The sequence below is a fragment of the Carcharhinus amblyrhynchos genome, chromosome 9, assembly GCF_965287045.1.
Source record: "Carcharhinus amblyrhynchos chromosome 9, sCarAmb.v2.hapA, whole genome shotgun sequence".
Lineage (NCBI taxonomy): Eukaryota > Metazoa > Chordata > Chondrichthyes > Carcharhiniformes > Carcharhinidae > Carcharhinus > Carcharhinus amblyrhynchos.
In genome coordinates, this window is record NC_137332.1 from 100,288,641 (window position 1) to 100,315,736 (window position 27,096).

The window sequence follows — 27,096 nt, forward strand, 5'->3', positions numbered from 1 at the left end:
TGAAAAACACAAGTCTTAATTAAAAGTTTGATATGTTTATTCGTAACTTAAGGTTTTGATCTGTATCCTGACCATCTGTGTCATGAGAGAGCCATTCATTGACCATCTCCAACAAGAGAAAACCCAGCCATCTTCTCTCGACTTCCACTGACATTACCACAGCCTAATAGTCAGCACCAACACCTTGCCGTGAATGTGGGTGATGCAGCAGTTAACATTGACCAGAAACTAGCTGGACAAGTTAAATGAGTACTGCAGTGACAAGCTGCTGTCAGAGGACGGGTACCATGCAATGAGTAACTCCCCATCACATAGCCTACCTACTATTTACAAGGAGCAAGCCAGGAGTGTGATGGGATTCTCAACACTTGCCTGACCGAATGATACTGAACCAACACTCAAGAAGATGCAAACCATCCAGGACGGCATAACGTTCACCTACCTTACATACTCACTCCCTCCACCACCAGTGCACTGTGGCTGTATTGTGTACCATACACAAGATGTAATGCAGCTACACTTCAAACCTCCTTTGACAGCACTTTCCAAATTTATGACATCTACCACCTGGAAGGACAAAACTGTCGGTGCAGGAAACGGCACCATCTGCAGGTTCCACTCCAAGTCATACAACTTTGTGATTTGGGAACATATCACTGTGCCTTCATGGTGATTGTGTCAAAATCATGGCACTCTCCCTCCCAGACAGTAGTGTGGGGGGACATCGAAACCCGATGCAGCATTTCAAGAAAACCAACGTCTCCCCCATTACATGAAACAATTAAAAGAGGCAATAATTTGGGTCACAATGTTAATTTGAGGTTGGAATTACTCTGAGGGACTGCATTTAGTTAATGGACTGTATCAGTTTGAGAACAGTATCAATTTGAGTGTCTGTATTAGTTCGAGAGGATGCGGTTGTTTGAGGGACTGTATTAGTTTGAGAGAATTTAAGAGTTGAGGGAACGTACCAGTTTGAGAGAATACCTTAGTTTGAGGGACTGTTTCAGTTTGTGAGATTGCATCTGCTTGTGGTACTGCAGCAGTTTTGGGATTGTAACAGTTTGAGAGAATATATTAAGTTAAGAGAATGCATTCATTTGAGGGACTGTATTAGTTTGAGTGATGATAACAGCTGATGTATTGTACCAGTTTGAGAAGTTGTATCGTTGGATGGAATGGTACCAGTTTGGGGGCTGCATTAATTTAATGGACAGCACCAGTTAGGGTTTGTACCAATTTGAGAGAATGTGTTCGTCTTGAGGAGCTGTATCAATTTGAGGGACTGTATCAATTTGAGGGAATGTATCAATTTGAGGAATTGTTTTCTTTTCAGAGAAAGTCCTCATCTGATTTATTGTGTGGACTGGTACGTGTTATAGAATGATGTGGAGATGCCGGCGTTGGGCTGGGGTAAACGCAGTAAGAAGTCTCACAACACTAGGTTAAAGTCCAACAAGTTTATTTGATAGTAAAAATGATACTTTTTACTATCAAATAAACTTGTTGGATTTTAACCTGGTGCTGTGAGACTTCTTACGTGTTAAAGAAGGCAGCCACATCTCAGAGTGCAGCCGCACAGTCCTGAGAAGACAGTTCATATTTGAAATGGTAATTGCTGAATAGAGACAGCAGAGAAAATGGTCATTGTAATATTGTGAGATCTGGGGAAGGACATGATGCTGTGAGACTTATCAACACCATTGCTCGGAGAATAGAACTTCCAATTATTACTTGGTGAATTAGTGTGATTAAAACTGATCGGTCTTTAGTTTATCCCAATGTGATCTCAGATCTAAACATGGTCTTTCACAACAGGCAGTGAACTCAGATGTTGCAAAATGCTGACTTGTTTTCTTTTCAGAAACACATTTGAAGCATGTTGTAACTTCAATGTCCCCATGGAGATGTCACAGTGTACAAAAACAGAGAATATATCATTCACGTGTTGAATTCAGAGAGACTGCCTGTCCCACCAAGGACAGATCACACCGTACAGAAAAATATGGAACCGTTTCAAGGGATTCTAAAAATATACTACACAATTCTTGCTATCATTGGTGTACCTGGTAATTGAGTGTGAACACTGAAGTTGTGTAAATCTGTGTGAGTTGTTTTCTGTTTTACTCTGTGATTGAGAATGTTATACACTGATCTACTGGTGACTGTTATACATAAACTCGATCAATGAGATCATTTGGTTAAGGGTGTATCTGAATCACACATCAGTATATGCAACTCTGAGAGGAGAGATCTTCCTGGATGGAAATGTTACGGTACAGTTATAATACATGTGGGTCACCACCCAGAACAATTTCTTTCTTTTGTTACGTACAGGTTTGTGCTGATGAGTCTCTCCACCTCATGGATCTGTTTCTGTGTTTCTGAATGTCACCAGTGACCAAGCCGAATATTTTTTGTTATTGGCTCAAAATGTTTATGAATAACTGTATCCAAAGAAATATATTGATACTGTTCAGTCTCTACTAGAATATTACAGAAGACAGAAATGTGAAAAGTAGTTAAACACTGGGACCACACAGTTACTGCATTCAAACCCTGTAGACAATAACGTACTCTCACACACAGCATAGTTGCTGAAAACACTGTTTTTGCTTCACTGCTGATTAATCTGTTTTCCTCAACACAGCCTTGAGAATATGTGGGTCATGGATGTTTCGTTTTTTATTATTGGCATTCACAGTGGGTGAATTTTGGGCTATGGCAATTAATTTCCCAACTGTTCAATGTTTAACAGACCAGTAAGAATCCAGATCATGAGTCTCAACACACAAAGCTGACACTGATCTCCGCTTTTAGCTGAGTGAGGCATATCCCCTCGAGAAAGGACAGTTACGACTGAAGAACATTGATGTTGCATTTGGAATGTAGAAATCAGTTTGGAGGCGGTAAATGTGAAATTTATTACTTTGCTAGTAATGAAATAAATAGTGTGCACCTCAATTAAAAGGTCACTTGTGCAAAGTTATCAAAGGATTGCTAATTGTGATTAATTAATTAATATATTTATAGAGCCATATTGAATATGTAGCTCAGGACATATCACATGGCTTTTGTTGGACTGCACAGAAACGTTCTTCCATCACTGTCCATATAATCTGTTCAGCAAGCTTCTCCTATTCTGTACCACTGTCTTTTTTTTAAAATTTCCCTTTAAATTAATCCATGCTGTTCACATTAAAGTCTCCATGTTGCAGTGAATTACACATTCTGACCGTTCTTTGAGAGGATCTGTTCCCCCGAATACACTTTTGAATTTATTAATGATGATACTATTCTAATGAGATTTATTCTGATACCACCCATCAATTGTAGATGTTGTCTCTGTGGTCACTTTATCGTACACATTCCTCATTTTCCAAAGAAAGACCTCAACCTGTTCCTTCTTTCCAGAGAGTTAAAATCTGTCAATTCTGATATTACCCATCTCAAAGATTTTGTACCGTTTTCTGTGCATTCAGATCCTTGTTGTACTCTGGCAACCAGACTGCGCACAATGCATTCATTATCAAGAACCAATGTTTTATAACCTCTTTTATTTTCAATTCTTTCCCACTCTCAAGGGAACTTGGTGATTTGTTTGATTTTTTTAACTCGTGTGGTGAATTTAAATGATATGTGCATCTGGAGGCCTTTCTTCTTTATCTTGACCTTTTTTTTATATTACATATGTAGTAACATGACTTGACCAATTAAGAGCAACCTCCAGACGTTTATTAATGAACAGCAACTATTTACAGACTGATGCACATTTATGCTTCCAGACATGACTTTAGGCTCTAACTGCTGGGACAAGCCGAGACAAGTTGGAGTGAAGCCCCAACTCGGTTCCCGATTGTTCAGCCCTGGTCATGTGACCGTTTCAGAAGATTGCCCCTGAAAGGGGTCAGACACCACCCCTCCCCCTCCCAGTTCCTTTATGGACAGCATAAGAGTTCATTTAGATTGTCCCCATAATTTACAATTACACTTACAATTGGGGCAGCACGGTGGCACAGTGGTGAGCACTGCTGCCTCACAGCTCCAGGGACTTGGGTTCGATTCCCGACTTGGGTCACCATCTGTGTGGAGTTTGCACATTTTCCCCATGTTGGCATGGGTTTCTCCTGGGTGCTGCGGTTTCCTTCCACAGTTCAAAGATGTGCAGCTTTGGTGGATTGGCCAGACTAAATTGTCCCTTGTTATCAGGGGGACTAGCTACGGTAAATGCATGGGTTATGGGGATGGGGCCCGGGTGAGATTGTGGCCAGTGCAGACTCGATGGGCCAAATGGCCTCCTTCTGCCCTGTAGGGATTCTATGACTCTATGGAGCTCTTGACTGTTTTGATTATATCATTCACTGTCTCCTTGTTAATAATTACAGTTTCCCAAAATTGTCTATTCTTTTTCTCATCATTATTTGCCAGTTTGATTCTGCCCATTATAAATTACTTTCTTTCTCCCTCTCTGTGTATTGATTTATTTTTACCTGTAGAGTATTTGATTGCAGGAGTAGATATGCCTTTCCACACTTGCACAGCACATTGTTGATGCTGAACCAGGATCATTTTGTGCAGTTTCACTTCCAAAAGATCAATACATTCACTGGAGAAGGAATTTATTTTTTCATTCATCTATGGATTGTAGTTGTCTCTGCTTGGGCCAGCATTTACTGCCCATCCCATATTGCCAGTACACGGCATGCTATTTCAGAGGGCAGGTAAAAGTCAAGATTCAACTTGGCTCTGGGCTCACATGCAGATTCCTGAAACAGTATGAGTGAATCTGTGTTATTGTGGGTCAACCCACAACACGTGGACTGTAGTGTTTCAAGAAGAAAGCTCACCAACACATTTTCAAGGCAAATTTGGGATGCGCATTGAATGCTGGTCAGCCATCTCGCACCAATGAATAAAAAAAAACAAGATGAGGATTCATGGGAATCGACAATGCTTTCATGGGTGCCAGGAATGGGATTTTACTGTCCCGTCTGCCATGGGACTCGGAACTGGTCAGGAGTAGACAGTGGAAAAGTCTGTTGATCTGGCATGGGATTTTATGGTTTCAAGACAAGTGAGGCCGTAAAATCCCACCCCAGATATTTGTTGGCAAAAAATCTCTGAAACATAATTTCCATTCTTTGTTCTCTCTTACAGTTAATTTAGCTGCGATATTAATCCTCTCCCGAGGCAAGTGCGGCCTCTCCACCTGCGCCTCTCGTTACCTGGTGGCCATGTCAACAGCGGATCTACTGTTCATTATCTGTTCAGTCTTTCTCTATCGAATAGGTCCTTATTATTTCCCTTTATCTTTCCTAGAAATCACTCCTGTATGTTGTGTGACCTTCGTACTGCTTTTTGTGACCACAGAGTGTTCTGTCTGGTTCACTGTCACTTTCTCCTTTGATCGATTTGTGGCCATTTGTTGCCAGAAGCTGAAAACAAAATATTGCACTGAGAGAACTGCGGCTGTGGTTCTTGCAGCAACTGCCTTTCTGCTATGTTTAAAGAATATTCCCTACTACTTTAGATTTGAACCACGAGAGATAATTGATAATGTTCCCTGGTTTTGTCAGGAAAAGCCAAGCTATTATATTGATCCAAGATGGGTGGCATTTGACTGGTTTGATAAGATTTTAAGCCCATTTGTCCCATGTTTTTCAATTCTGTTGCTCAACACTGACAGTCAGATGCATCTTAATGACCAGTCGAGCCTGTAAACGACTGAGGGGTCAGAGCAAGGGAGAGAATCACAGTGTCCCAGAGATGGAAAGCCGAAGGAAGTCTGTGATTTTACTGTTCACCATATCCGGCAGTTTCATACTTCTCTGGCTGTTATATGTTACACATTTCTTTTATTATACAACTACAGGAATCAATTCTGAATCTTACAGTGATTCTTTATATGTCTTTGCGTCGATAAACTTTTGGGTGGAATTTTATCTACGCGCCAGCCAGTGGAATCATCCAGTCCAGCCAATGGCAATGAACGTTTCAGTGTCCCCACCCTCGACGGGACAATAAAATTCTGCCCTCAGACAAATGGAGAGATTTAGGCAGGGAGTTCCAGAGATTGGGGCCCACAAGCTAAACCTACCAATTCTCAGAGGGAGCTGAAGGAAATTGTTTTTCTCTTGCAGAGCCTTTTACATTTTAGATCGTGCTCAAGTGTCTAACTTTGGAATTTATAGCAAAGAAACACATCAGTCAGCCTGAAACTCCCCTGAAGGGAATAATGTTGCAGATATCTTCCCAACCCTCTGCATCATATCCTGTAAGCATTTCCTCATGTTATTTTCTCCCTCATCAGTTTATCCAACTTTCCCTTGAATGGAGCCAAGATTATGGAATCCAGCTCTCTCCCCAGTGGAGAATTGAACGTTTAAACATTGATGTGAAGTTACAAAAAACAACAAAGGGGAAATGATCAGGTCAGCTGAGATTTTGTTGAGCTGATGTTAACTGAGGTGTAGTGTTAGCCAGGTCACCGGGTAGGAAAGTCCCTCTGCTTCACTCCAAAACAGGTCTGTGTCCTTCCATTCCCGTTCCAGGTCCATATCCTTCCATTCCCGTTCCAGGTCCATGTCCTTCCATTCCTATTCCAGGTGTTCCCTCCGCCCACCCATCCCTCAAACTTTCCCTCTCTCATTTTCGTTCTCTCTCTGAAAATGAGAACAATGAGATGTGATCTCACTGAAATGTGCAAAACAAGTAAATTAACGACAGGGTACAAACAAAGCACAACAAAGAACAAAACCAGCCCAGGAAACAGGCCCTTCGGCCCAACAAGCCCACGCTGCCATCTCAACACCACCTCTCTACCCATGACCCCTATCTAATGTTTTATGGCCATCCAGATTGAGGGAAAACTGATTTAGGGACAATTTATTCCTGCCAATCAGCCTAGCAGCACATCTTTGGGGTGTGGGAGGAAACCGGAACACCCGGAGGAAACCCATGCAAGCACGGGGAGAATGCGCAAACTCCCACAGACACCGGCCCAAATCCATGTGTCTGCACAGCAATCAGCGATAATCACTGAGCTGTCGTCTTGCCCAGTCTTGGGTAGATTCAGAGAATATATTTCCCCTTGACTGGGGAGACTAGAACCAGGGAACATAATTACAAACCAAGGTCGATGCAACTTAGAACAGAGATGAAGAGACATTTCTTGATACTCAGCGTAGCATTCTTCGGGCTTTTGGATTCAGTAATTGTGCATATTTAAAGTAGAGGTTTGATACATTTCTGATTAAGAATAAGGTAATTGTTTACGGGGTTAGTGTTTATAAAGTAATGGAAATGATTGAGATTGGCCACGGCCATGCTAAATGGCGGGGCAAGATTGACAAACAAAATGGGCTACTCCTATCTCTGTGTTCATTTTTTCTTATGTGGAAGGAGAAGATTGGAGAATGTTCCAGATATACTGGGTATTGGACGGGGGATACAATATGGAGCACAAATCCCAATGAATCTGCTTGAATCCCCTTTGTAAACTGAAATGGACAGTGTAATTAACAAGCCCATTACCTCACAATTAATAGCTATATCATAACACAACTTTGTTTGATCTTCCCCATCACCACTTCCAATTCCATCTCCCCAATGCCCTTGTTCCCAATTCCCCTCCCCATTTTTCTCCTGGATAATCCGTGCTCCTTTCAATTCACTATCCCTTCCTCCTCAGAACACTTCCTCCTTTATCTTCATAGGTTCCAGATCCGAATTAGCCTCCCATCCCACATTAGACAGTTCCTCCTTTTTCTCTCCAACCATTTGGTATTCTCATTAATCACCCTCATTCCCCCATTCAGATCCCCTCTCTCCCATGCCCTTTCCTCTTATCCTCTTCCTATCTCCCATCCCCTGACTACACCCCATCCTCAGTCGCACTGACGCTCTGTCGCAAAGATAATCGTAGAACAAGAAGAACGCATGACCGTGGTGTATTTGGATTTTCAAAGGCCTTTTGATGAGGTCCCATGCAAGAGGTTAGCAAACAAGGTCAGAGCATAAAGGATTGGGGGTAAGAGACTGGTATGGACTGAGACAAAAAAATAGTGATTGGTAATAAATGTGTCATTCCCAGTGTGACAGGCTGTCACTACTGGCCTAACACAAGAATCAGTGCTGGGCCACGTATTTCACAATTTACATATCAATGGAGTTAGGTACCAGATGTTGTATTTCCAAATTTGCTGTTGTCACAAAAGGAGATGGGATGTGTGTCCTGAAGGTGATGTTGTTATGACTGAGTTGCAAAGATGATTTATCCAGCTAGTGACACATCTGCCTTACATATGACTCTCAGAATGACAACTCAATAAGCAGCTTGCTTCAATAAACAACAAATCCATTAGTTATTTTTTTCATAAAACACAGAATGTTCAAGTCAAAAGGTAAAGCATATTATCATACAATGTGTACTACAAAAGAAGGAATAATTAGTCCTTCTAAGTACTAACTCACTAATCTTCTTACTTTCTCTGTGGAACGTAACCAGCCTCCCAGCTTTGGGAAAAGAAGCAGCTTTCTATGCATTTTGGTTTTACTTTTCAAAACCATAACCGTCATTTTTGTGAAGTATTTTCTGTGAAAGTAGAGGTTTCCAGCTTCTTCAAAACTGCTTCATTACCTCTTCTTGTGAATGCTGACTTTTCCATGAACCACAATAAACAGAGCCCCTGTGTTAAGAGATGGTGTTTTTTTTTTCAAAACACATCTGCTTTCAAAATGTTCTTAGACTTTGAAGATTATCTATTTTCTTTGAAGAGAGGAATAATTTTAGAATCCGACTTTGTCACTGCATTGACCCGTCGGTAGCCCATCAGGGATCTGATCGACCCATCTGCCTTGAGGTTTAACATGACTGGGGAACTCCAACTTCTTTGGCTGGATTCAATGAGGTGATTTTCCACCATGTACTGGAGCTCTGCTTTCACCACAGTCTGTTCCTCTGGATTCAAAGGGCCTAGTCTGCAGGGAACGGTTGGAAGGCGGAGTTGAGTGTAACTTGCAGCAAAAACTGGAAGTCGGCCATGGGGAATTCTTGGAAGGTTTGTCATTTGCTTTCATAGTGCGGGTCGCAGTGGTTGCTGGTTCAGTGTTTTATTTCTACCTGTATATAATTTGGACAGTTCCTATACCCGAGACACTACACTTGCAGTGCCCCCCACCCTTCCACCTCCTCTAACCTATAGTGGGTGAGAAAATATCAGATAAGCTTTTTCTTCCTTTTTCTTGGTTTATTTGCAAGTTATCTAGAGGGGATGGCAAGGAAGGCAGTGCAAAGTTCCTCCTGCAGAATGTTGGAGCTGAGGGACGCCGTCAGTGTCCCTGCTGATTTCACCTATGGGAAGTACACCCATCTCCAGCTCCTCAAAATCCACATTAGGGAACTGGGGCTGGAGCTGGATGAATTTCAGATCATTCGGGAGGCAGAGGTGGTCATAGATAGAAGCTTTAGTGGTGTAGTTGCTCTGAAGAATCCTATTGTCAAGCCGTGGACTGCCACATAAAAAGAGATTGGCTTGGAGAGAAGGGAAAAAGAGCCACTCCCTTGAGACGAGCTGGAATTTTAACTATTTAATGATGATTGGAAGTGTTTGATTTAATGTGGTTCACAAACGTTACCCTGTCCAGGAGCCGTTTTCCCTGTTTGATTCCACTTGGATAGTCCCATCTAAAGCAAAGCAATCCAGGGACCCTTGACATTGGTTTACTCCAACTCTGGAGTAAAATGTGCTTCAGATCCATTGTAATTCCCACCCCACCCCCCCCCCCCCGCCACACCTCCACTTCAGTTGGGCAGTTAATTGCTGTGCTTGGATCCCTTCATGGCCTGGGTGAATTATTGGATCACTGAAGGTCTTACAATTGCAGTATTAAGTGGTAATTGGAGCCCCAAGCCTGACCCTCATCTGCAGTTGGAATGGGGTTGTGTTGAAACTGTGGGGTCTAATACTACTTGCCGGTTTGCGAGGATGCCTGACTGGTTGATTTTTCCGGGCATTGCACTGGAACACCCTTGGAAGAATCTCACACCCCTGGGTTAGTCGTGAATTTGGGAAGCCTGTCTTCAAATCCTTTGCCACTGCACCCCCTGCCTCTCAACCACAGGTTTGGAGAAACGGTTGTACCTGAACTGCGCGGGTCGGAATGCATGCCAGGTCTTGGATCAGCAAACAACGTCTTTGCCCCATTATTCAGCAGGGAGAAGGGTGGGTAACAATCCTTTGAATGTTGGTAGTGAACTCATGCAGTCAGGGAATGAAAAATTGAAATTGATGATCTTCTCCAATTCAATGTGAACACACTGGAGGAAAAATCTTAATAATAATTCAATGTTGATAAGGGAGGAAAGATTTGATAAACTGACAACGAGAAGCTGAAACCTCAGTTTGAGGTTCAAATATCTGTTCATCAATAATCATCAGGATAGTGAATCGTGCCGGCGCTGTCCTGCTGTGAACCTCTCATTAAACAGTTACCATGAGCTTCTGTCGATGCAGTTCGGAATGGAACAGAGCAGTGCCAATATAAATAGTCAGCTGGCAGTACAGAACTAAAGTGCTGGTGAAAAAAGTAAGATGATGAAGCTTTTTGCCTTGTAGACATCAGGCCGTATTCCTGATGCAAAGTCTTCTCAGGAATACAAAACAAAAACACTCCGTGTGTCTCTTATTTCAACAATACCAATGCATTCTATTTTATACAAGTAGCAGAAAATTTCACCAACAGGAAAGATTTCCTCTCTTGCCAATTATTACATTTGTGAATAACAGGGAAGACTCCATGGATTGGAGAGTTCATTAAGGTGTCAGCCGAAGTCTGGCTGTTATCCAGGTCTTGCTACATTTAGACAGTAAAAGCTTCAGAACCTGCAGCGTCCTGGATGATGCTGAACATTGTGCAGTCATCAGTAAACATGTTTAGTTAATGGAACGAACGTGACTGATGGAGCAACTGAATATGGTTGGGCCTAAAACTTCACTCTGAATAACTCCTGCAGAGACGGCCTGGAACTGAGGTGGTTGACATCTGACCATCAGAAACAGCTTGCTTTGTGCAAGGTTTAACTCCTACCATGTGAATCCCATTCATTGTCTGTGATTAAGATTCAATTAATGGAATGTTTGGAAGGAAGTGGTGGCAGAGGGCAGGAGATGACAAAACAGACATTGAGATCCTAGGCTCAGATAAGGAGGATGTCGACTCTCAAAGACTGTAAACGTGAAGTATCAAATCTGATAATGTTTAAAATGATTTTATAAAATTGGCAGGTTTGAAACAATGAATTTAACATGATTCAGAACAAGCTTATGGCCTGAAACTAGGGAGGATAAAGAAGTAAGAGACAATGTAGAAATAAAAATATGCACACAAAAGTGAAAAAAGGCGCAATTCTTGATGACCGGGATGATGCAAAGCACTCTAAATGGTGACAAAGCAGACAGTAACAGTATTTCAAAGAATCTCTTCAGTGCCGGAGGAGGTTATTTTGCCCATCGAGTCTGCAATGACTCTCTCTCTGACAGATAATGTACTCTGTGATAGTGCAGTGGTTAGGATTCGGCATTTTCTCAGCCTCAGGTTCAATTCCCAGTGAGGCAAGGTGTTTGTAATGGGCAGCACGGTGGTACAATGTTTAGAACTGCTTCATCACAGTGCCGGAGACCAGGGTTCAATTCCTGGCTTGGTTCACGATCTGTGTGGCATTTGCACATTCTCCCTGTCTCTGCATGGGTTTCCTCTGGGTATTTGGGCTTCCTCCCACAGCCCACAGACATGCAGCTTAGGTCGATCGGCCATGCTAAATTGTCCCTTACTGACAGGGGACAGCTACTGTAAATGCTTGCGGTTGCAGGGATAGGTCCTGGGTGGGATTGTGATCAATGTAGACTCGATGGGCCGAATGACCTCCTTCTGTATTGTAGGATTCTAGTACCTTCCCCAAGTTCTTTCCTCTCCCTAACCCTGTATCCCCACACATTTACCATGGCTAACCTATTGAACCTACACATCATTGAACACTAAGGGACAATTTAGCATGGCCAATGCAAGTAAACTGCACATCTTTAAACTGTGGGAGTAATGTGGGGCGCTCAGAGGAAACCCATGCAGATACGGGGAGAATGTGTAAACTCCAGCTAGTGACCCAAATCTGAAGTCAATTCCAGGTTCCTGGTGCTGTATAAAGGCAGTCACGAGGGGAGGGGGAGGCAGTTAAATCAGGGGGAATGAGAGGCTACAAAAAGCTTGCAGTTGATTTCAAATTGAATTTCACACACTTCCTCAAATTTTATTCATAAAAAAGCCACCAGGAGCTCTGAATGCAGTGCTGGCTACGCACTAGTGGTTGAGGTCAAACTGAGAATGGGTTAAGCTCATTGGATTTTTCAACTCATGACTCACAGGGTGTTGTGGTCTTCAAAGGGTTTTCATTTTCAGATCACAGACATGAGGGCAGAGTGAACTTTACTAAAAATTTCCAAGACCTGTCCTGTAAAAAAAAAGATCAATTTTGATGGAGACCAGAGCCAGATATTTAAAAGACAATTATTTGACTAGGCAGAGTGGTTTTGTTGAATGGAAATTGCAGTTAAATAATTTATTAGGTTTTATTTAGGAATGAACAAGTGGCGGGGATAAGGGATATTCAGTAGATAAAGGGTACTTAAATTTGAGAATGTGTAAGGTGGAACATCACAGAATATTGCTGCATGGTTTACAGTGTGTAACATACAAGTATGGATAAAGGATTGGTAAACTAATAGGCATGAATGGGTATTTTCGGTGGGTGGGTACTGGAGTGCCTCAAGGGCCAGTGCTTTTCAACTATTTACAATTTATAACAATGGTTTGGATTAAAGGACCAAATGTATGGGAGTTATATTTGCCAATAGCACAAAGAACGTTACGAACATGAGCTATCAGGCAGGTTAAGTGAGCAAGCATAAAATGGCCAGAATACAATGTGAGAAATGATAATTGCCCACGTGGCAGATACAATTTAAATGGAGAAAGTTGGCATACCTCGGTGATGCAGAGGGATCTGGGTGTCCCGCTATGTGAATCAAGAAAAGATAGCCTGCAGGATCGGCAAGTGATTAGGAAGACAAATAAAATATTGATGTTTATTGTAAGGGGAATGATGTATGAAAGTCGAGTCGAGTTTCTTCAAACTGAGTTGGTCATATCTTTGACAGACTTTTGAGCCGAGGGTTATAGGAAGAAGTGGGGAGTGGGCAGATGGCAAAGTGGAGATTAGATCCCATTATGATCTAATTGAATGGTAGAGCAGGCTCCAGGGCCTGCATGCTCTATCCCTGAAATCCAATGTTCCCGGTCACAAAGGACAGGAGTCATTCAATCCGGTGAACTAATCAGCCTCCACAGCAATGATCGAAGATGCTTCTGACAACGCTATCAATCAGGACTTACGCAGCATTTTCTTGCTCACTGCTGCTCAAGCTGTGCTCTGCTGGAAATGCTTGGCTCCTGACTTAATTAGGGGCAGTGCAGTAGCACAATGGTTAGCACAGCTGCTTCAGAGCGCTGGGGACCCAGGTTCGAATCCTGGCTTTGTTCACTGTCTGTGTAGAGAGCGCACATTCTCCCTGTCTCTGCATGGGTTTCCTCCCGGTGCTCTAGATTCCGGCTACATTCTGAAAGACGTGTAGGTTAAGTGCATTGACCCAAACAGGCGATACACTCTGGCAATTCGGGGAATTTCACAGTAACTTCATTGTGTGTTAATGTAAGTCTTACTTGTGACTCATAAATAAACTTTAACATCTAATGCCGCTTGGATAAAAGAACTGAATTCAAGGCTGCTTTGCCGAGACAGCGGGAAGTGTAGCCACAATCAATGGATGGGACATTAGTTTGCGTGATGTATTGGGTTAATTTCATGACCTTTTGTAGTTCCTTGCGGTATTGATCAGAGAAGGAGCCAGACCAAGCTGTGATGCATCTGGAAAGAAAGCTTTTTTGTGTGTTGCACCACAAACGAAGAACATAAGGACCAGACCAAGTAAGGATGGCTGTATCCATACCATAAAGGATATTAATGAAGTAGATGCATTTCTACAATGTTCAGTTGTAGTTTCTTGGTCATCCTCACTGAGACCCTCTGAAAATCTATTCATATTCCACATCTATTACTGAGATGTAATATTGAACAGAGAAAATTGCCCAAAATAGTGAAGGAGGGCTGGATTGATGCTCAGGATAGGGACTCACTCACTGCACATGGAATGCAGGCTGAAAAGAAATGCATAACTTTTCCATCATATTCTCTGTCTGTTAGAGACGTCTTCACCACCCTTTGCTGTTCCTACACAAGCATTTACACCTTCTTTCAAACCATCTTCAGTCATTTCCATTGGGCAATTCACATTACACCATTATTCCTTTGTCATTCAATCACTAGCCTCCAGTCCATCAAAGGTCATGGAAACATGGTATTGTAAAATCCCCACAATGCGGAAGGAGACCATTCGTCCCATCAAGCCTGTACTGGCAATAATCCCACAAAGGACCTATACCCATAATCCCACATACTTACCCTGCCAATCCTCCTGACACTAAGAGTCATTTCACCACGGCCAATCAAACTCATCCACACATCATTGGTGTATGGGAGGAAACCAGAGCACCCAGAGGAAACACACGCAGACGGGGAGGGGGGAGAATGTGAAAACACCACACAGTTATGCAAGGCCAAAATTGAGCCCCAATCCCTGATACTATGTGGCAGCAGTGCTAACAACTGTGCCACTGTGTCCTCTTTGTTCTACCCTCCCTATACTTCATATTTCTCCGGCTCATTCATTGCTTGAAAACCCTGCTATTTCTAATAACTGATGAAAGATAATCAATCTGAAATATTAAGTCTATTTTTATATCCACACATGCTGATTGGCCCGAGGAGTAATTTTAAGATATCACTTTCATTTATATATTTATGCAGTCACTTTATGTTACTTTGGTGATGAGATTATAAAGTTGTGATGTTGTCACTGGACCAGACACAAAGGGGACCTGAGTTTAAATCCGGCCATCACAGATGATGAAATCTGAATTCAAGGAACAGCTGTAATTAAAAGTATAATGATAACCATGAAAAGATTGTGGTTAGAACTACATCTGGTTCACTAATGACCTTTACCAGAAGAAATCTGCTATCTTTACTTTGTTGGTCCTACATATAACTCCAGCATCGCAGCAATGATGTTGACGCTTAAACTGCTTCCTAATATGGCGCTCTGACAGTCAGGGACAGATGGAAAGCAGAAGGAAGTCTATGATATTGCTCTTCAGCATTTCTGGCAGCTTTCCACTTTGTGGTTATTGTGTGTTATACATTTCCTATAGTATATTATCACAGGAATCAACCATGTGTGTTCCAGTAATCTTACATATTTCTTTGCAGATGTTGGAGTTATGCTTCTGAATTTATATTGTTGTCCAAATGCGTTTATTTATGGGGTGATTCATCACAAGATAAGGGAGCAGTTCAAGAGTGTGTTGAAATATCCATTTACATCCATTATTCAATGACTTAATCAACAAAACTACAGTCAGCAGACCAGAGGCGAGTACTAGAGCTTGCATTTCATGATTGGAACATTTATCCTGAGTTTTCAATCAACTGAATGATATCAGGAATCACTGAGGATATAAAAATACCTGCAGTCGTGGCGTGGTATTGGTGATGGTGGAGAGGAAGAGATCGGCATTTGGACATGGACGGGGGGGAGGACGACCATTACAAGGTCCCCTACAGGACATGATGGGGAACAGAAGCCATAGGGCTAGATATTCGAGCCCTTGACACTGGTGAGATCTTCCAGTCCCGGCAATGTAAATAGGCAGTTAAAGGAATTGCCGTGACTTAATTTTCTCCACCTCCACTCAGCTACTCATACCTGCTCAGATAGAAACAATATTTGCTTAAAAGACTGGCTGCTGCGAATGCCAACCATTTTATTATATATATTACCCTGAGTATTAGGTTTTTGAAGATATTTGATTTAACCTGTATCCACGCCCCTTCCACCCCCCATCCCTCCACCCCGCCCATCCCACACTCTATCTTTTATCTCTAATTCTCTCCTTCTTTTCCCATCATTACATTGGGGATGGAAGGGTGGGTTTCTGTCTGCCTATGGCCCTGCTGAGTGGACCAAACATGGAGAGGAGAGCTTGGGTGAGCTACTGGGATTGGCGTCATAGCATCTGCCAATTATGGCATCACAACCTAGTGGCTGATTACTGGGCAGGAACTAATCCCTTCCTTGCTTCAATGTCAGCTGATACCTGTTATTGTAGATAAGTTAATCACTTCGTGGTTCATCCCTGCTTCCTTGAAATCCCTCGATCTGCATCATAGCTGCTGCAGGGACTAGAGTTCCGAGGGAGACTAGGCCTGAATCAGCACTGCGCTGGATTTTAAACACTGAACAGTTGCTGCGCTCCACTCTCCGGACGCTTCTCCCATATGGAACAGAATCTTCAGAGCTGTGGATCGATATTCCCTATTTATGGCATCATCTACTGTAAATCTGTAACTCCCACCCTCTTTGACAAATAAGAATTTGATTATGTAAGATAAGCAAGTGGAATGAGTTGGTTGACTGGGGGGACTGGGTTGTTGGAGGCTAGCCTTACAACTTAGGAGGTTGTGTGTTCAGGGGCGTGAGGAGGCAGAGGGTGCAGGGAGGTGGGATATCCTGGAAGTCAGATGGTCAGGGTGTCATGCAGAGGGAGAGGTGGGATTGTAGGTGGGAATAGGAATCGGATTGTCACAGGTTGGGAGGTGGGGTAATCGGATCACCGTTGCTATGAAGAATTGGAAGTGGTAGTGATTTGTCTAACATTTCCTGGCTGACTATTCTGCTAATAAAATCTGAACCACATGAAGACTCCAATTCAAAATGGAGACTGGGATGGTTCCAGGCTAATGGTTGAACGAGAGTTTGAAGTACTGGGCATTTCATGTGCAGCTCTCTGGTGTTGATCCAGAAGGAACTCTTCCCATTTGGACAATAAAAATATAATGATACTGACTCCAATTTATAAATCAAAGAAAAGGTTTAATGAGGAAATATCATTACTCCAATACCTAAGGCCCCACCCTAAGCCATTCCAAGCCATCTGACAACTCCCAACAGGTTCTTATTCATATTGAGTCCACTGGTCAGCTGATCATCACATCATTCTGTCCTTGACTACATGGTTTATTGGTTTGTAGAAGGTGTCAGCTGGCCCTTACGGCTTGTTATGATGGGTCACAGAACAGCAGATATAGTACCAGTTACATTCTAACATTGCAAAACTTGGAGGGGGGGTGGGGACACTCAGATCCTATAGCACATGTTTTGGGTATTGCAAGGGTCTGACCATCAAACAGGTTCAAGGCCATCCTATTCCTCATGACGGGGTGAGCGCAATACATCGGCACAAAGAATAATGATGAAGCATTTGCAACCATCTTCACCCAGATCTGCCTTGTAGACAATCCATCATCTATGAAAACTGAACTTGTACATGTGACCCTTTGGCCAATTCATTCACAGAAAGAATATCAGCAAAGATGCTGAGGGTACTGGGTGATACAAAGTCTTTGCGCCCTGCTATATCTCAGCAGTTGAATGAAGAATGCTGCTCCAGAACGAACTGCTTGTCCCAGCCAACTTGATCCATTGCAGCTAAACGCTGGGAAATTGACTAGGTGGGTCCAGTCCATGGAAAGCAGGACAGGTTGAATATAATGAACTCCTTGGCATATTCTCTATCATCAGAAATGTGATAGAAGGTGTCACAAACAGCCTTATCAAGCGAGCACTTACAGGTGAACAACCTTGCTCAATGATGCACGCTTGGGTGCTGCCAGGACCATTCAGGTCCTGATCTCATCACTGACCCCATGCAAACAGACACAAGATCCACATTAATGGGTGAGAAGAGAGTGATTGCTCTTAACGTCAAGGCAACATTAGACTGAGTGAGATATCAAAGAGCACTAGCAGAACTGGAGTAATCAGAATCAAGGGAAAAAAACCATCCGTTTGTTGGACTCAAACCTGGCACAATTGAAGATGGTTGTTGTCCTTGGAGGCCAATCATCTCAGACCCACCACACCTCTCCTGATGTTCGTTGATTAGTGTTCAAGGCCCAACCATCTCCAACTGATTTGCAAAAGAAGTGGGGATGTTCTTTGTTAACTGCACAATGTTAAGCACCGTTTGCAGCAACTCTGGAAATGAACAAGTCCGCTTCCATCTGCAGCAAAACATTAGCAGCATGCAGCATGAAAAGAGGCAAGTGATATTCTTAGTACACAACTGCCCAGCAGTGTCCATCTCCGGCAAAAGAAAATATTTTGTTGAATCTGTGATTTCAAAGCTTGTAATGATCCTGTTGGAGCCTGAGTGAAAAGGGAAACTGAGGGTCCATTCAGCCTAGATGGTCAGAAGAGAGAAATGCCCCGGAGGTTCCACTGCGAGATCATTCAGAGACTGATGAGGTTCATTTAGGTGGTGGGACAAAAATTGAGCCTTTGGCTGAAAACAAGTCGACACTGGACTTTCCTGCAGTGGTGCTGCCTTCTGCTATGGTACCAGGGGAGGCTTAGTTGCTGATGGTGGTGATGCCGAGTTTCTGAAGTTTCCTGTACTTGGTGTGAATGTAGATGCCATTGTTCCGTTGTCTCATCAGCATGGCAGTGTTTCACAGCTATTCTGCCTCCTGAGCATACGTTGAGAATACGGATTTATTAAGCATTTATTGCCCATCCCTAATTGGTCCTAAACTGCATGCATTTCTGAGGGCATTTTAAAAGTCAATCGCGTTTCTGTGGACCTGAGGATTCATGTAGGCCAGATCAGAAACGGATTGTAGAAGTTTCTCCTGAAATGAGATTTCTTTTCCAACATTTACCTGCTGCACAATTCTTCTGGGGTCTTGCGATGCTGGCCATCACAGAAATGCCACAGATTAGAGTTGGAGAAAAAGAGGGAACATCCATTTTTTATTCGACTGGCTGCCGTATGATGTGTTCAAATGTCTTGTCTTAATATTGGTCAATGGACGAGCAAATAGGTGAGTGAGTGGATGAATAGGTGAGTGAGTGAATGAGTGAGGGAGCAGATGGATAGTTGGCTCGGGCAGATGGACCGGCAGTCCAGTCATGCTTTCATTTTGTCTCTGAGAACATATGTTTTCTATTAAAACAGTTAGATTATGTCCATCGCTGATATGAACACTTCCTGGCTGGGCTAAGGAGACACTATAATCCAATTCACGGCCCTGAATTAAATGAGCAGCTGGGTAGCCATGTAAAGGAGGTAGGATGGGTAAATGGGTCATTGGTTACTTGCGTTTGCGTTGGTAGTTTGTGTAGGTGGCCGGGTTTGTGAGTACGGTTGGAGGTCAGGTTGGATACATGAGTAGTTGGTTAGTTTGGTGAGGCGGTAGGTTGGTAGATTGGCGAGCTGATCTTGTCGGTGTGCGAGTAGGTAGTCGTGTTAAAGTTTGGCTCGGTTGAGGAATGTCGGGTGTTGAGGAAGGGCAGTCAGGCTGGAAATAAAATGAATTACTCATTGGAAGTTTGATATTCCTATGTAGGCTCATTCACCAGGCTGTGTCTCTGTGTGTAACTTCCTTCAAACACTTGAGCCCAACAAGAATATTTTGCCTCTTATTATCTTTGGGTCTATTTAATCACAACAAAATCGACTTTAATCTCACTGGAACAAATACCACTTCAGTCTACATAACATGTTCCCATTCATTTAACCCCCCAATCATTCCAGTAAATATGGAACAGGGTTCCTCTGCAGAAGTATAGTCTTCTTCACATGTGGTCAGAACTTAATCAATACTTCAAATATGATCCAAAATATATGATGCAATTGTGGCCTAACATTAAGCCATTTCTGTCCCAGACCTTTTGAAACACTGGTGCCACGTCGCAGCTTTTTCTAGCTCAGTGTCTGCTGGATGGCAGCTGATAGTTGGCATATTTCAGATAGCCACATTCCCTCTCCTGCCTGTCTGAGAGGAACTTTCTGCTTCTTTTTCAGCTCGGGCATGGGTGAATTGTTTCGAGTAATCAGAGAGTGAGTGAGTGTGCGAGTCAGTTACCTGCAATCTTTGCAGGGATGACTGCTGCTGTCTTTCCTTCCTTCTGTGTCAAACAGCCCGGCGCACTCAAACCTGCTCAGCACTGAATAGCTTTGCAGCTGAGTTTTCTCCCAAATTGGCAGGAAAACAGTTCTAGATCCCGACTGTTTTCTCAGTTCAGTTTCTCACCCGAATCTCCACACTCTGTGCACTGCAGAGGTCCCAGTTCTGAATATCATTCAGAAGCCAGGGAGCTGGAGTCTGACAATTCTGGAGCTCCACACATGCACTGTGGCCCGATCTGTTAGTCGCCCCATTTTCTGGCCGGCTCCCCAACCCCCCCGCGCCTCTGCCCCCACCCCCCAACGCACCCTCCCCTCTCTGCCTCATGTCCAACGAGGGGCATACACGTGATGGGTCGTACTGGGGCTGCTCTTGGTTGTTCGAGATTGGCCTAGTGCTTCATGTCGTTAGTGTGTGCCTAAACTGGACAAGATACTGTGCAAGACGGCAGCTCAGTGACTATCGCTGATTGCTGTGCAGACACATGGATTTGGGCCGGTGTCTGTGGGAGTTTGCGCATTCTCCCCGTGCTTGCGTGGGTTTCCTCCGGGTGCTCCAGTTTCCTCCCACGCCCCAAAGATGTGCTGTTAGGCTGATTGGCAGGAATAAATTGTCCCTAAATCAGATTCCCTCAATCTGGATGGCCATAAAACATTAGACAGGGGTCGTGGGTGGAGAGGTGGACTGGTGGTGTTGAGATGGCGGCGTGGGCTCGTTGGGCCGAAGGGCCTGTTTCCCGGGTTGATTTTGTTCTTTATTCTTTGTTCTTTGTTCCACCCCGCTCCGCCTCCCACACCCCCGCCACTCCCCACATCCCAAACACGGATCTCACAGCAATTCCTGAGCCAGCCTTGGCCATCCCTTCCTGGAGCGTGACGATGCACAGCCTACACCCCCAGCACTGGCAACCCCCCCACCTCCCTCATCACAGTACCCGCCCCACCCCGGGCTGATCGCCTCACAGAATGGCATAGAACATTACAGCGCAGTACAGGCCCTCCGGCCCTCGATGTTTCGCCGACCAGTGGAACCAATCTAATGATCCTCTAACCTAAACTATTCCAGTAGGTAGAACCCCTCTCCCCCTCCGCACTGCGGAGGCAGGCCCCACCATCGGCAAACAATGTAAGAATTGAGGGGATGTAGCAGTTGAGAGAATACCTTAGTTTGAGGGCATGTTTCAGTTTGTGGGACTGTATCTGCTGGTGGGGCCGCTACAGTTGTGGGATTGGAATAGCTTGAGAGAATATATTAGGTTGAGGGAATATATTCATTTGAGGGACTGTATTAGTTTGAGGGATTATAACAGTTGACGGATTGTACCAGTTTGAGAGAATGTATTGTTGGATGGATGGTACCAGTTTGGGGACTTTATTAGTTTAAGGGACAGCACCAGTTAGGATTTGTACCAATTTGAGAGAATATGTTTCATCTTGAGGGGCTGAATCAGTTTGAGGGACTGTTTTCTTTTCAGAGAAAGTCGTCACCTGTATTTTTGAACAGACAGGTGAAATAAGGCGGCCACATCTCAGAGTGCAGCCACACAGTCCTGAGAAGACACCTCATATGTGAAATGGTAATTGCTAAATAGACACGGCAGAGAAAATGGTCATTGTAATATTGTGAGATCTGGGGAAGGACATGATGCTATGAGAATTATCAACACCATTGCTCGGAGAATAGAACTTCCAATTATTACTTGGTGAATTAGTGTGATTAAAACTGATCAGTCTTTAGTTTATCCCAATGTGATCTCAGATCTAAACATGGTCTTTCACAACAGGCAGTGAACTCAGCTGTTGCAAAATGCTGACTTGTTTTTTTTCAGAAACACATTTGAAAGATGTTGTAACTTCAATGTCCCCATGGAGATGTCACAGTGTATAAAAACAGCAAATATATCACACATGTATTGAATTCAAAGAGATCGTTTGTATCACCAAGGTCAGATCACAACGTACAGAAAAAAATGGAATCATTTCAAAGGATTCAAAAAATATACTACACTATTCTTGCTATCGTTGGTGTACCTGGTAAGTGACTGTGAACACTGAAGTTGTGTAAGTCTGTGTGAGTTGGTTTCTGTTTTACTCTGTTATTGATAATTCACTTATCTACTGGTGAATGTTATACAGAAACCTGATCAATGAGATCATTTGGTTAAGGGTACAGCTGAATCGGATATCAGTACAGGCAATTCTGAGAGGAAAGATCTTCCTGGATGTTTATCTTACGATACAATTGTACTGGATGTGGGTCACCACCCAGAAAAAATTGTTTTTTTCTATGTGCAAGTTTGCGCTGATGAATCTGTCCACCTCATGGATCTGTTTATGTGTTTCTGAATGTCACTGGTGACCAAGCAGAATATTTTTGTTGTTCTGTTGGCTCAAAATGTTTGTGAATAAATGCACCCAATGAAATATATTGATACTGTTCAGTCTCTATTAGAACTGCTACAAAAGACAGAAATGTTAACTGCAAACAGTTAAACATTGGGACCACACAGTTACTGCATTCAAAGCCTGTAGATGACGGCTTACTCTCGCACACAGTATAGTTACTGAAAACACATTATTTGTTTTATTGTTGATTAATCTCCTTCTCTCAACACAGCCTTTTGAATCTGTGGGTCATGGATTTTTTTTTTATGAATGGCAATCACAGTGGGTGAATTTAGGCCAATGGTCAATGAATTTCCCAATTGTTTAACGTTTAACAGACCAGTAACAATCCAGATCATGAGTTTCGACGCACATAACTTAAATCGATCCTGCATTTAGCTCAGTGAACTGTATCACATCAAGAGAGAATAGTTATGACTGAAGAATATTGATTAATTAATTAATAGGGTCACATCAAATATGTAGCTTCGGGATAAACAATCTGTTTTTTGCTGTACTATACATAAACCTTCCCTCATCGCTCTCCAGATAACCTGATCAGCACAGCTTTCTACTATTCTGTACTGCCTGTCTTGTTTCCTGAATTTCCCTTGAACTTGATCCATACTCTTCACATTAGCAGCTCCAAGTTGTCACGAAATCCACATTCTGACCATTCTTTCAGTAGATATGTTCCCCTTGAATACATTTTTGGCTTTATTAATGACTATAGTATTTTAATGATATTTTATCTCAGACCACCCATCAATTGTAGACGTGGTCTCCATGGCCACTTTATCGAACACATTCCTCATTTTCCAGCACCTGTCTAACTGCGGTCAGCATTAACTTTTCAAAGGAAAGACCTCAACCTGTTCCTTCTTTCTGGATAATTAAAATCTCTCAGTTCTGATATTATTCATCTCAAAGATTTTGAACCTTCTGCTGGGTATTCAGATCCTTGTTGTACTCTGGCGTACAGACTGTGCACCATGCGTTCATTATGGAGAACCAATGTTCTATATAAGTTTACTATAACCTCTTTTATTTTCAATTCTTTTCCACTCAAAATGGAACTCGCTGATTTGTTTGACTTTTTTTAATGCATGCTTTAATTTAAATAATTTGTGGATCTGGAACTCCTTACTGCTTTGGTTGCATCACTCATTGTCTCCCTGTTTATAATTACAATTTCCTAAAGTTGCTGATTTTTGTTTTCCATTCACTATTTACCAGTTTGATTCTACCTATTAGAAATTACTCTCTTTCTCTCTCTCTCTGTGCATTGATATATTTTTACTTCTTGAATATTTGAGTGCAGGAGTACATCTGTCTTTCCACATTTGGATGGCACATTGTTAATACTGAACCTGTATTATTTTGAATAGTTTCTCTCCTTTTACCTAAGGATAGGTACATTCGCTATCAAAGGAGTTTGTTTTTTCATCCATGGGGTGTAGTTATCTCTGCTTGGTCCAGCACTTATTACCCATCCCATATTGCCGGTACACAACATCTTATTTCTGAGGGCAGGTAGAAGTCAAAATTCAACAGTGGCGCTGGAGTCACATACAGATTCCATTCCCTAAAGGGTATGAGTGAATCTATGGCATTGTGGGTTCAACCCACAGGTGTGGACAGCAGCGTTTCAAGAAGGCAGCTCACCACCACCTTTTAAAGGCAAACTAGCGACGGGGATTAAATGTTGGCCAGCTATATCCCATCAATGAATAAAATGAAAAAGAACTGGGTTTCATGGGAATGAACAATGGTTTCATGAATGCCAGAAATGGAATTTTACTGCCCTGTCCACCATAAGAATCGGAGCTGGTGAGGAGTGGAAAGCAGATAGTTGTATTGACATAGGGTGGGATTTTATGTTTTTGGGACAAGTCCCACCCCAGAACTTTGTTGACATACAGAATCTCTGAAACATAATTTCCATTCTTTGTCCTCTCTTACAGTTAATTTACCTGCGATACTAATCCTGTCCCGAGGCAAGTGCGGCCTCTCCGCTTGCAGCTCTCGTTACCTGGTGGCCATGGCGACAGCAGATCTACTGTTCTTTATCTGTTCAGTCTTTCTCTATCGAATAGGTCCTTATTACTTCCCTTTATCTTTCCTGGAAATCACTCCTGTGTGTTCTGTTACCTTTGTACTGCTTTGTGCAACTGCAGAGTGTTCTGTCTGGTTCACCGTCACTTTCTCCTTTGATCGATTTGTGGCCATTTGTTGCCAGAAGCTGAAAACAAAATATTGCACTGAAAGAACTGCGGCTGTGGTTCTAGCAGCAACCGGCATTCTGCTCTGTTTAAAGAATGTTCCCTTCTACTTTAGGTTTGAACCGGGACAGATAATCAATAATATTCCCTGGTTTTGTCAGGAAAAGCCAAGCTATTATACTGATCCAAGATGGGTGGCATTTGACTGGTTTGATAAGATTTTAAACCCATTTCTCCCATATTTTTCAATTCTGTCGCTCAACAGTCTGACTGTCAGATATATTTTAGTGGCCAGTCGAGCCCGTAAGAGACTGAGGAGGCAGAGAAAGGGAGAGAATCACAGTGACCCAGAGATGAAAAGTCGAAGGAAGTCTGTGATGTTACTCTTCACCATATCCGGCAGCTTCATACTCCTCTGGCTGTTATATGTTACATATTTCTTTTATTACACAACTACAGGAATCAATTCTGAATCTTACAGTGAGTCTTTATATGTTTTTGCAGAAGTTTCAGTTATGCTGGTGAACTTAAGCTGTTGTACAAACACATTTATTTACGCAGTGACTCAGAGCAATTTCAGGGAACAGTTAAAGCATGCAGTGGAATGTCCTATTGCAAAAATTATCAAGTTAATTAATAAGGACAGCAACTGAGAACAAACCAGGGAAGGGCCAATGTCTCTACTCCATGAATGTAAAATTGATTCCCAAATTCCTTCAACTGAAATTGCCAAGTTTCTAAAATTACCCCAGTAGCAACAGACATGGGGGGAAACGCAGAGGATAAAGGGCAGAATCAGAGTTCATCAGAGTTCTTAAGCACAGGAAAGGAAAACGGTTGTCACCATCTGTCTGCCATCTCTGCCAATTTGTCACCATCTGTCTGCCATCTCTGCCAATTCAACCCTTATCTTCTCACATTAAGTCAGAATGAAAAATAAAAAGCCAAATCCGCCAAATGATGATATTTTCCTGTCTCGATAAACTTCCGGTGCAATCTTATCTGCACGCCAGCCGGTGGGATCTTCCAGTTCCGCCAGTGACAATGAGCATTTGAGTGTCTCGCCGCAATCGTGGGCCCCGCCCACACCCGCGACAGGACACTAAAAATCCGCCCTCACACAAATAGGGAGATTTAGGCAGGGAGTTCCAGAGATTGGAGCCCACAAGGCTAAATCTATCAACACTCTGAGGGGGCTGAAGGAAATTTCTTTTCACTTGTGAAGCCTTTTACAATTTCAGGCTGCCTTAACGTGTTTTACATTAGAACTAACAGCACAGAATCACACCAGTCAGCGTGAAACACCCCTGAAGAGGGTAATGTTGCAGAGAGCCTCCCATTCTTCTACACCTTATCCTGTCAGCATATCCATATATCCCCTTCTCCCTCATCAGTTTATCTAACTTCCCCTTGAATGGAACCCAGATTTTGGAATCCAGCTCCTGCCCTGGTATAGAGTTGGATATTTAAATATTGTCATGAAGTTACCAAAAGCAACAAAGGGGGAACGAGCAGATCGCAGAGATTTTGCTCGGGGTGATGTTAATTGAGGTGAATTATTAACTGGGTCACCGGGAAAAAATCCCTCTGATTTGTTCCAATACGGGTCTTTGTCTTTCCATTCCAGCTGTAGCTCTCACTCCACCCGTCCATCTCTCGATCTCCCCCTCTCTCACCCTTGTTCTCTTCTGAGAACAAGAAAATTAAGATGTGATCTCATTAAAATATACAAAACAATTAAATTTGACTGGATTGATGCAGAGAGTGCATTTCACCTGGATTGGGGAGACTAAAACCAGGGGACATAATTTAAAAATAAGGGAGATGGAACTTTTCTAAGTTCAATTTCTTGACACTGAGGGATAGCATTCTTCGGGCTATTGGAGGTCAGTAACTGTGCATGTTCAAAACAGAGATTGATAAATTTCTGATTAAGAATAAGGGAATGCTTTCTGGGCATAGTGTTTATAAATTCATTGCAGTGACAAGATCAGGCATGACCGAACTAATTGACGAGTGAAACGGGCTACTCTTGTCTTCATGTTCCTATTTTCTTAAGAAGGAAAAAGTTGGTTAATTTCCCAGAGAGTGGGTGCTGGAGTGGGGGTACAAACTGGATTACAAATCCCAGTAAATCTGTTTGAACTTCCTTTGTAAATTGAAGTAAATAAATATAAGAAACAAATCCATTATCTAACGCTTAATAGCTGTATCATAACACTGCTTTGTTTGATCTTCCCCATCTCTTCTTCAAGTTCTACCTCCCTAATGCCATTTCTCCCAATGTCCTCTC

The 27,096-nt window shown here is 42.7% G+C and overlaps 1 protein-coding gene across 1 annotated transcript; it reads left to right on the forward strand.

Moving 5' to 3' along the window:
• Window positions 1-1,125: 1,125 nt before the first annotated feature.
• On the forward strand, window positions 1,126-25,456 carry LOC145348653 (G-protein coupled receptor 15-like). Its single transcript, XM_080196819.1, has 3 exons — window positions 1,126-1,222; window positions 5,158-5,265; window positions 24,546-25,456. The coding sequence occupies exons 1-3, from the start codon at window positions 1,126-1,128 to the stop codon at window positions 25,454-25,456; spliced, it is 1,116 nt and encodes a 371-aa protein (XP_080052945.1).
• The last annotated feature ends 1,640 nt before the right edge of the window (window positions 25,457-27,096 follow it).

Coding starts and splice junctions, on each gene's coding strand:
- LOC145348653 (XM_080196819.1), top strand. CDS start 1,126: ATGATAACAGCTGATGTATTGTACCAGTTTGAGAAGTTGTATCGTTGG. Junction 1,223..5,157: donor TAATTTAATGGACAGCACCA/GTTAGGGTTTGT, acceptor TCTCTCTTACAG/TTAATTTAGCTGCGATATTA. Junction 5,266..24,545: donor GGATCTACTGTTCATTATCT/GTTCAGTCTTTC, acceptor CCTCTCTTACAG/TTAATTTACCTGCGATACTA.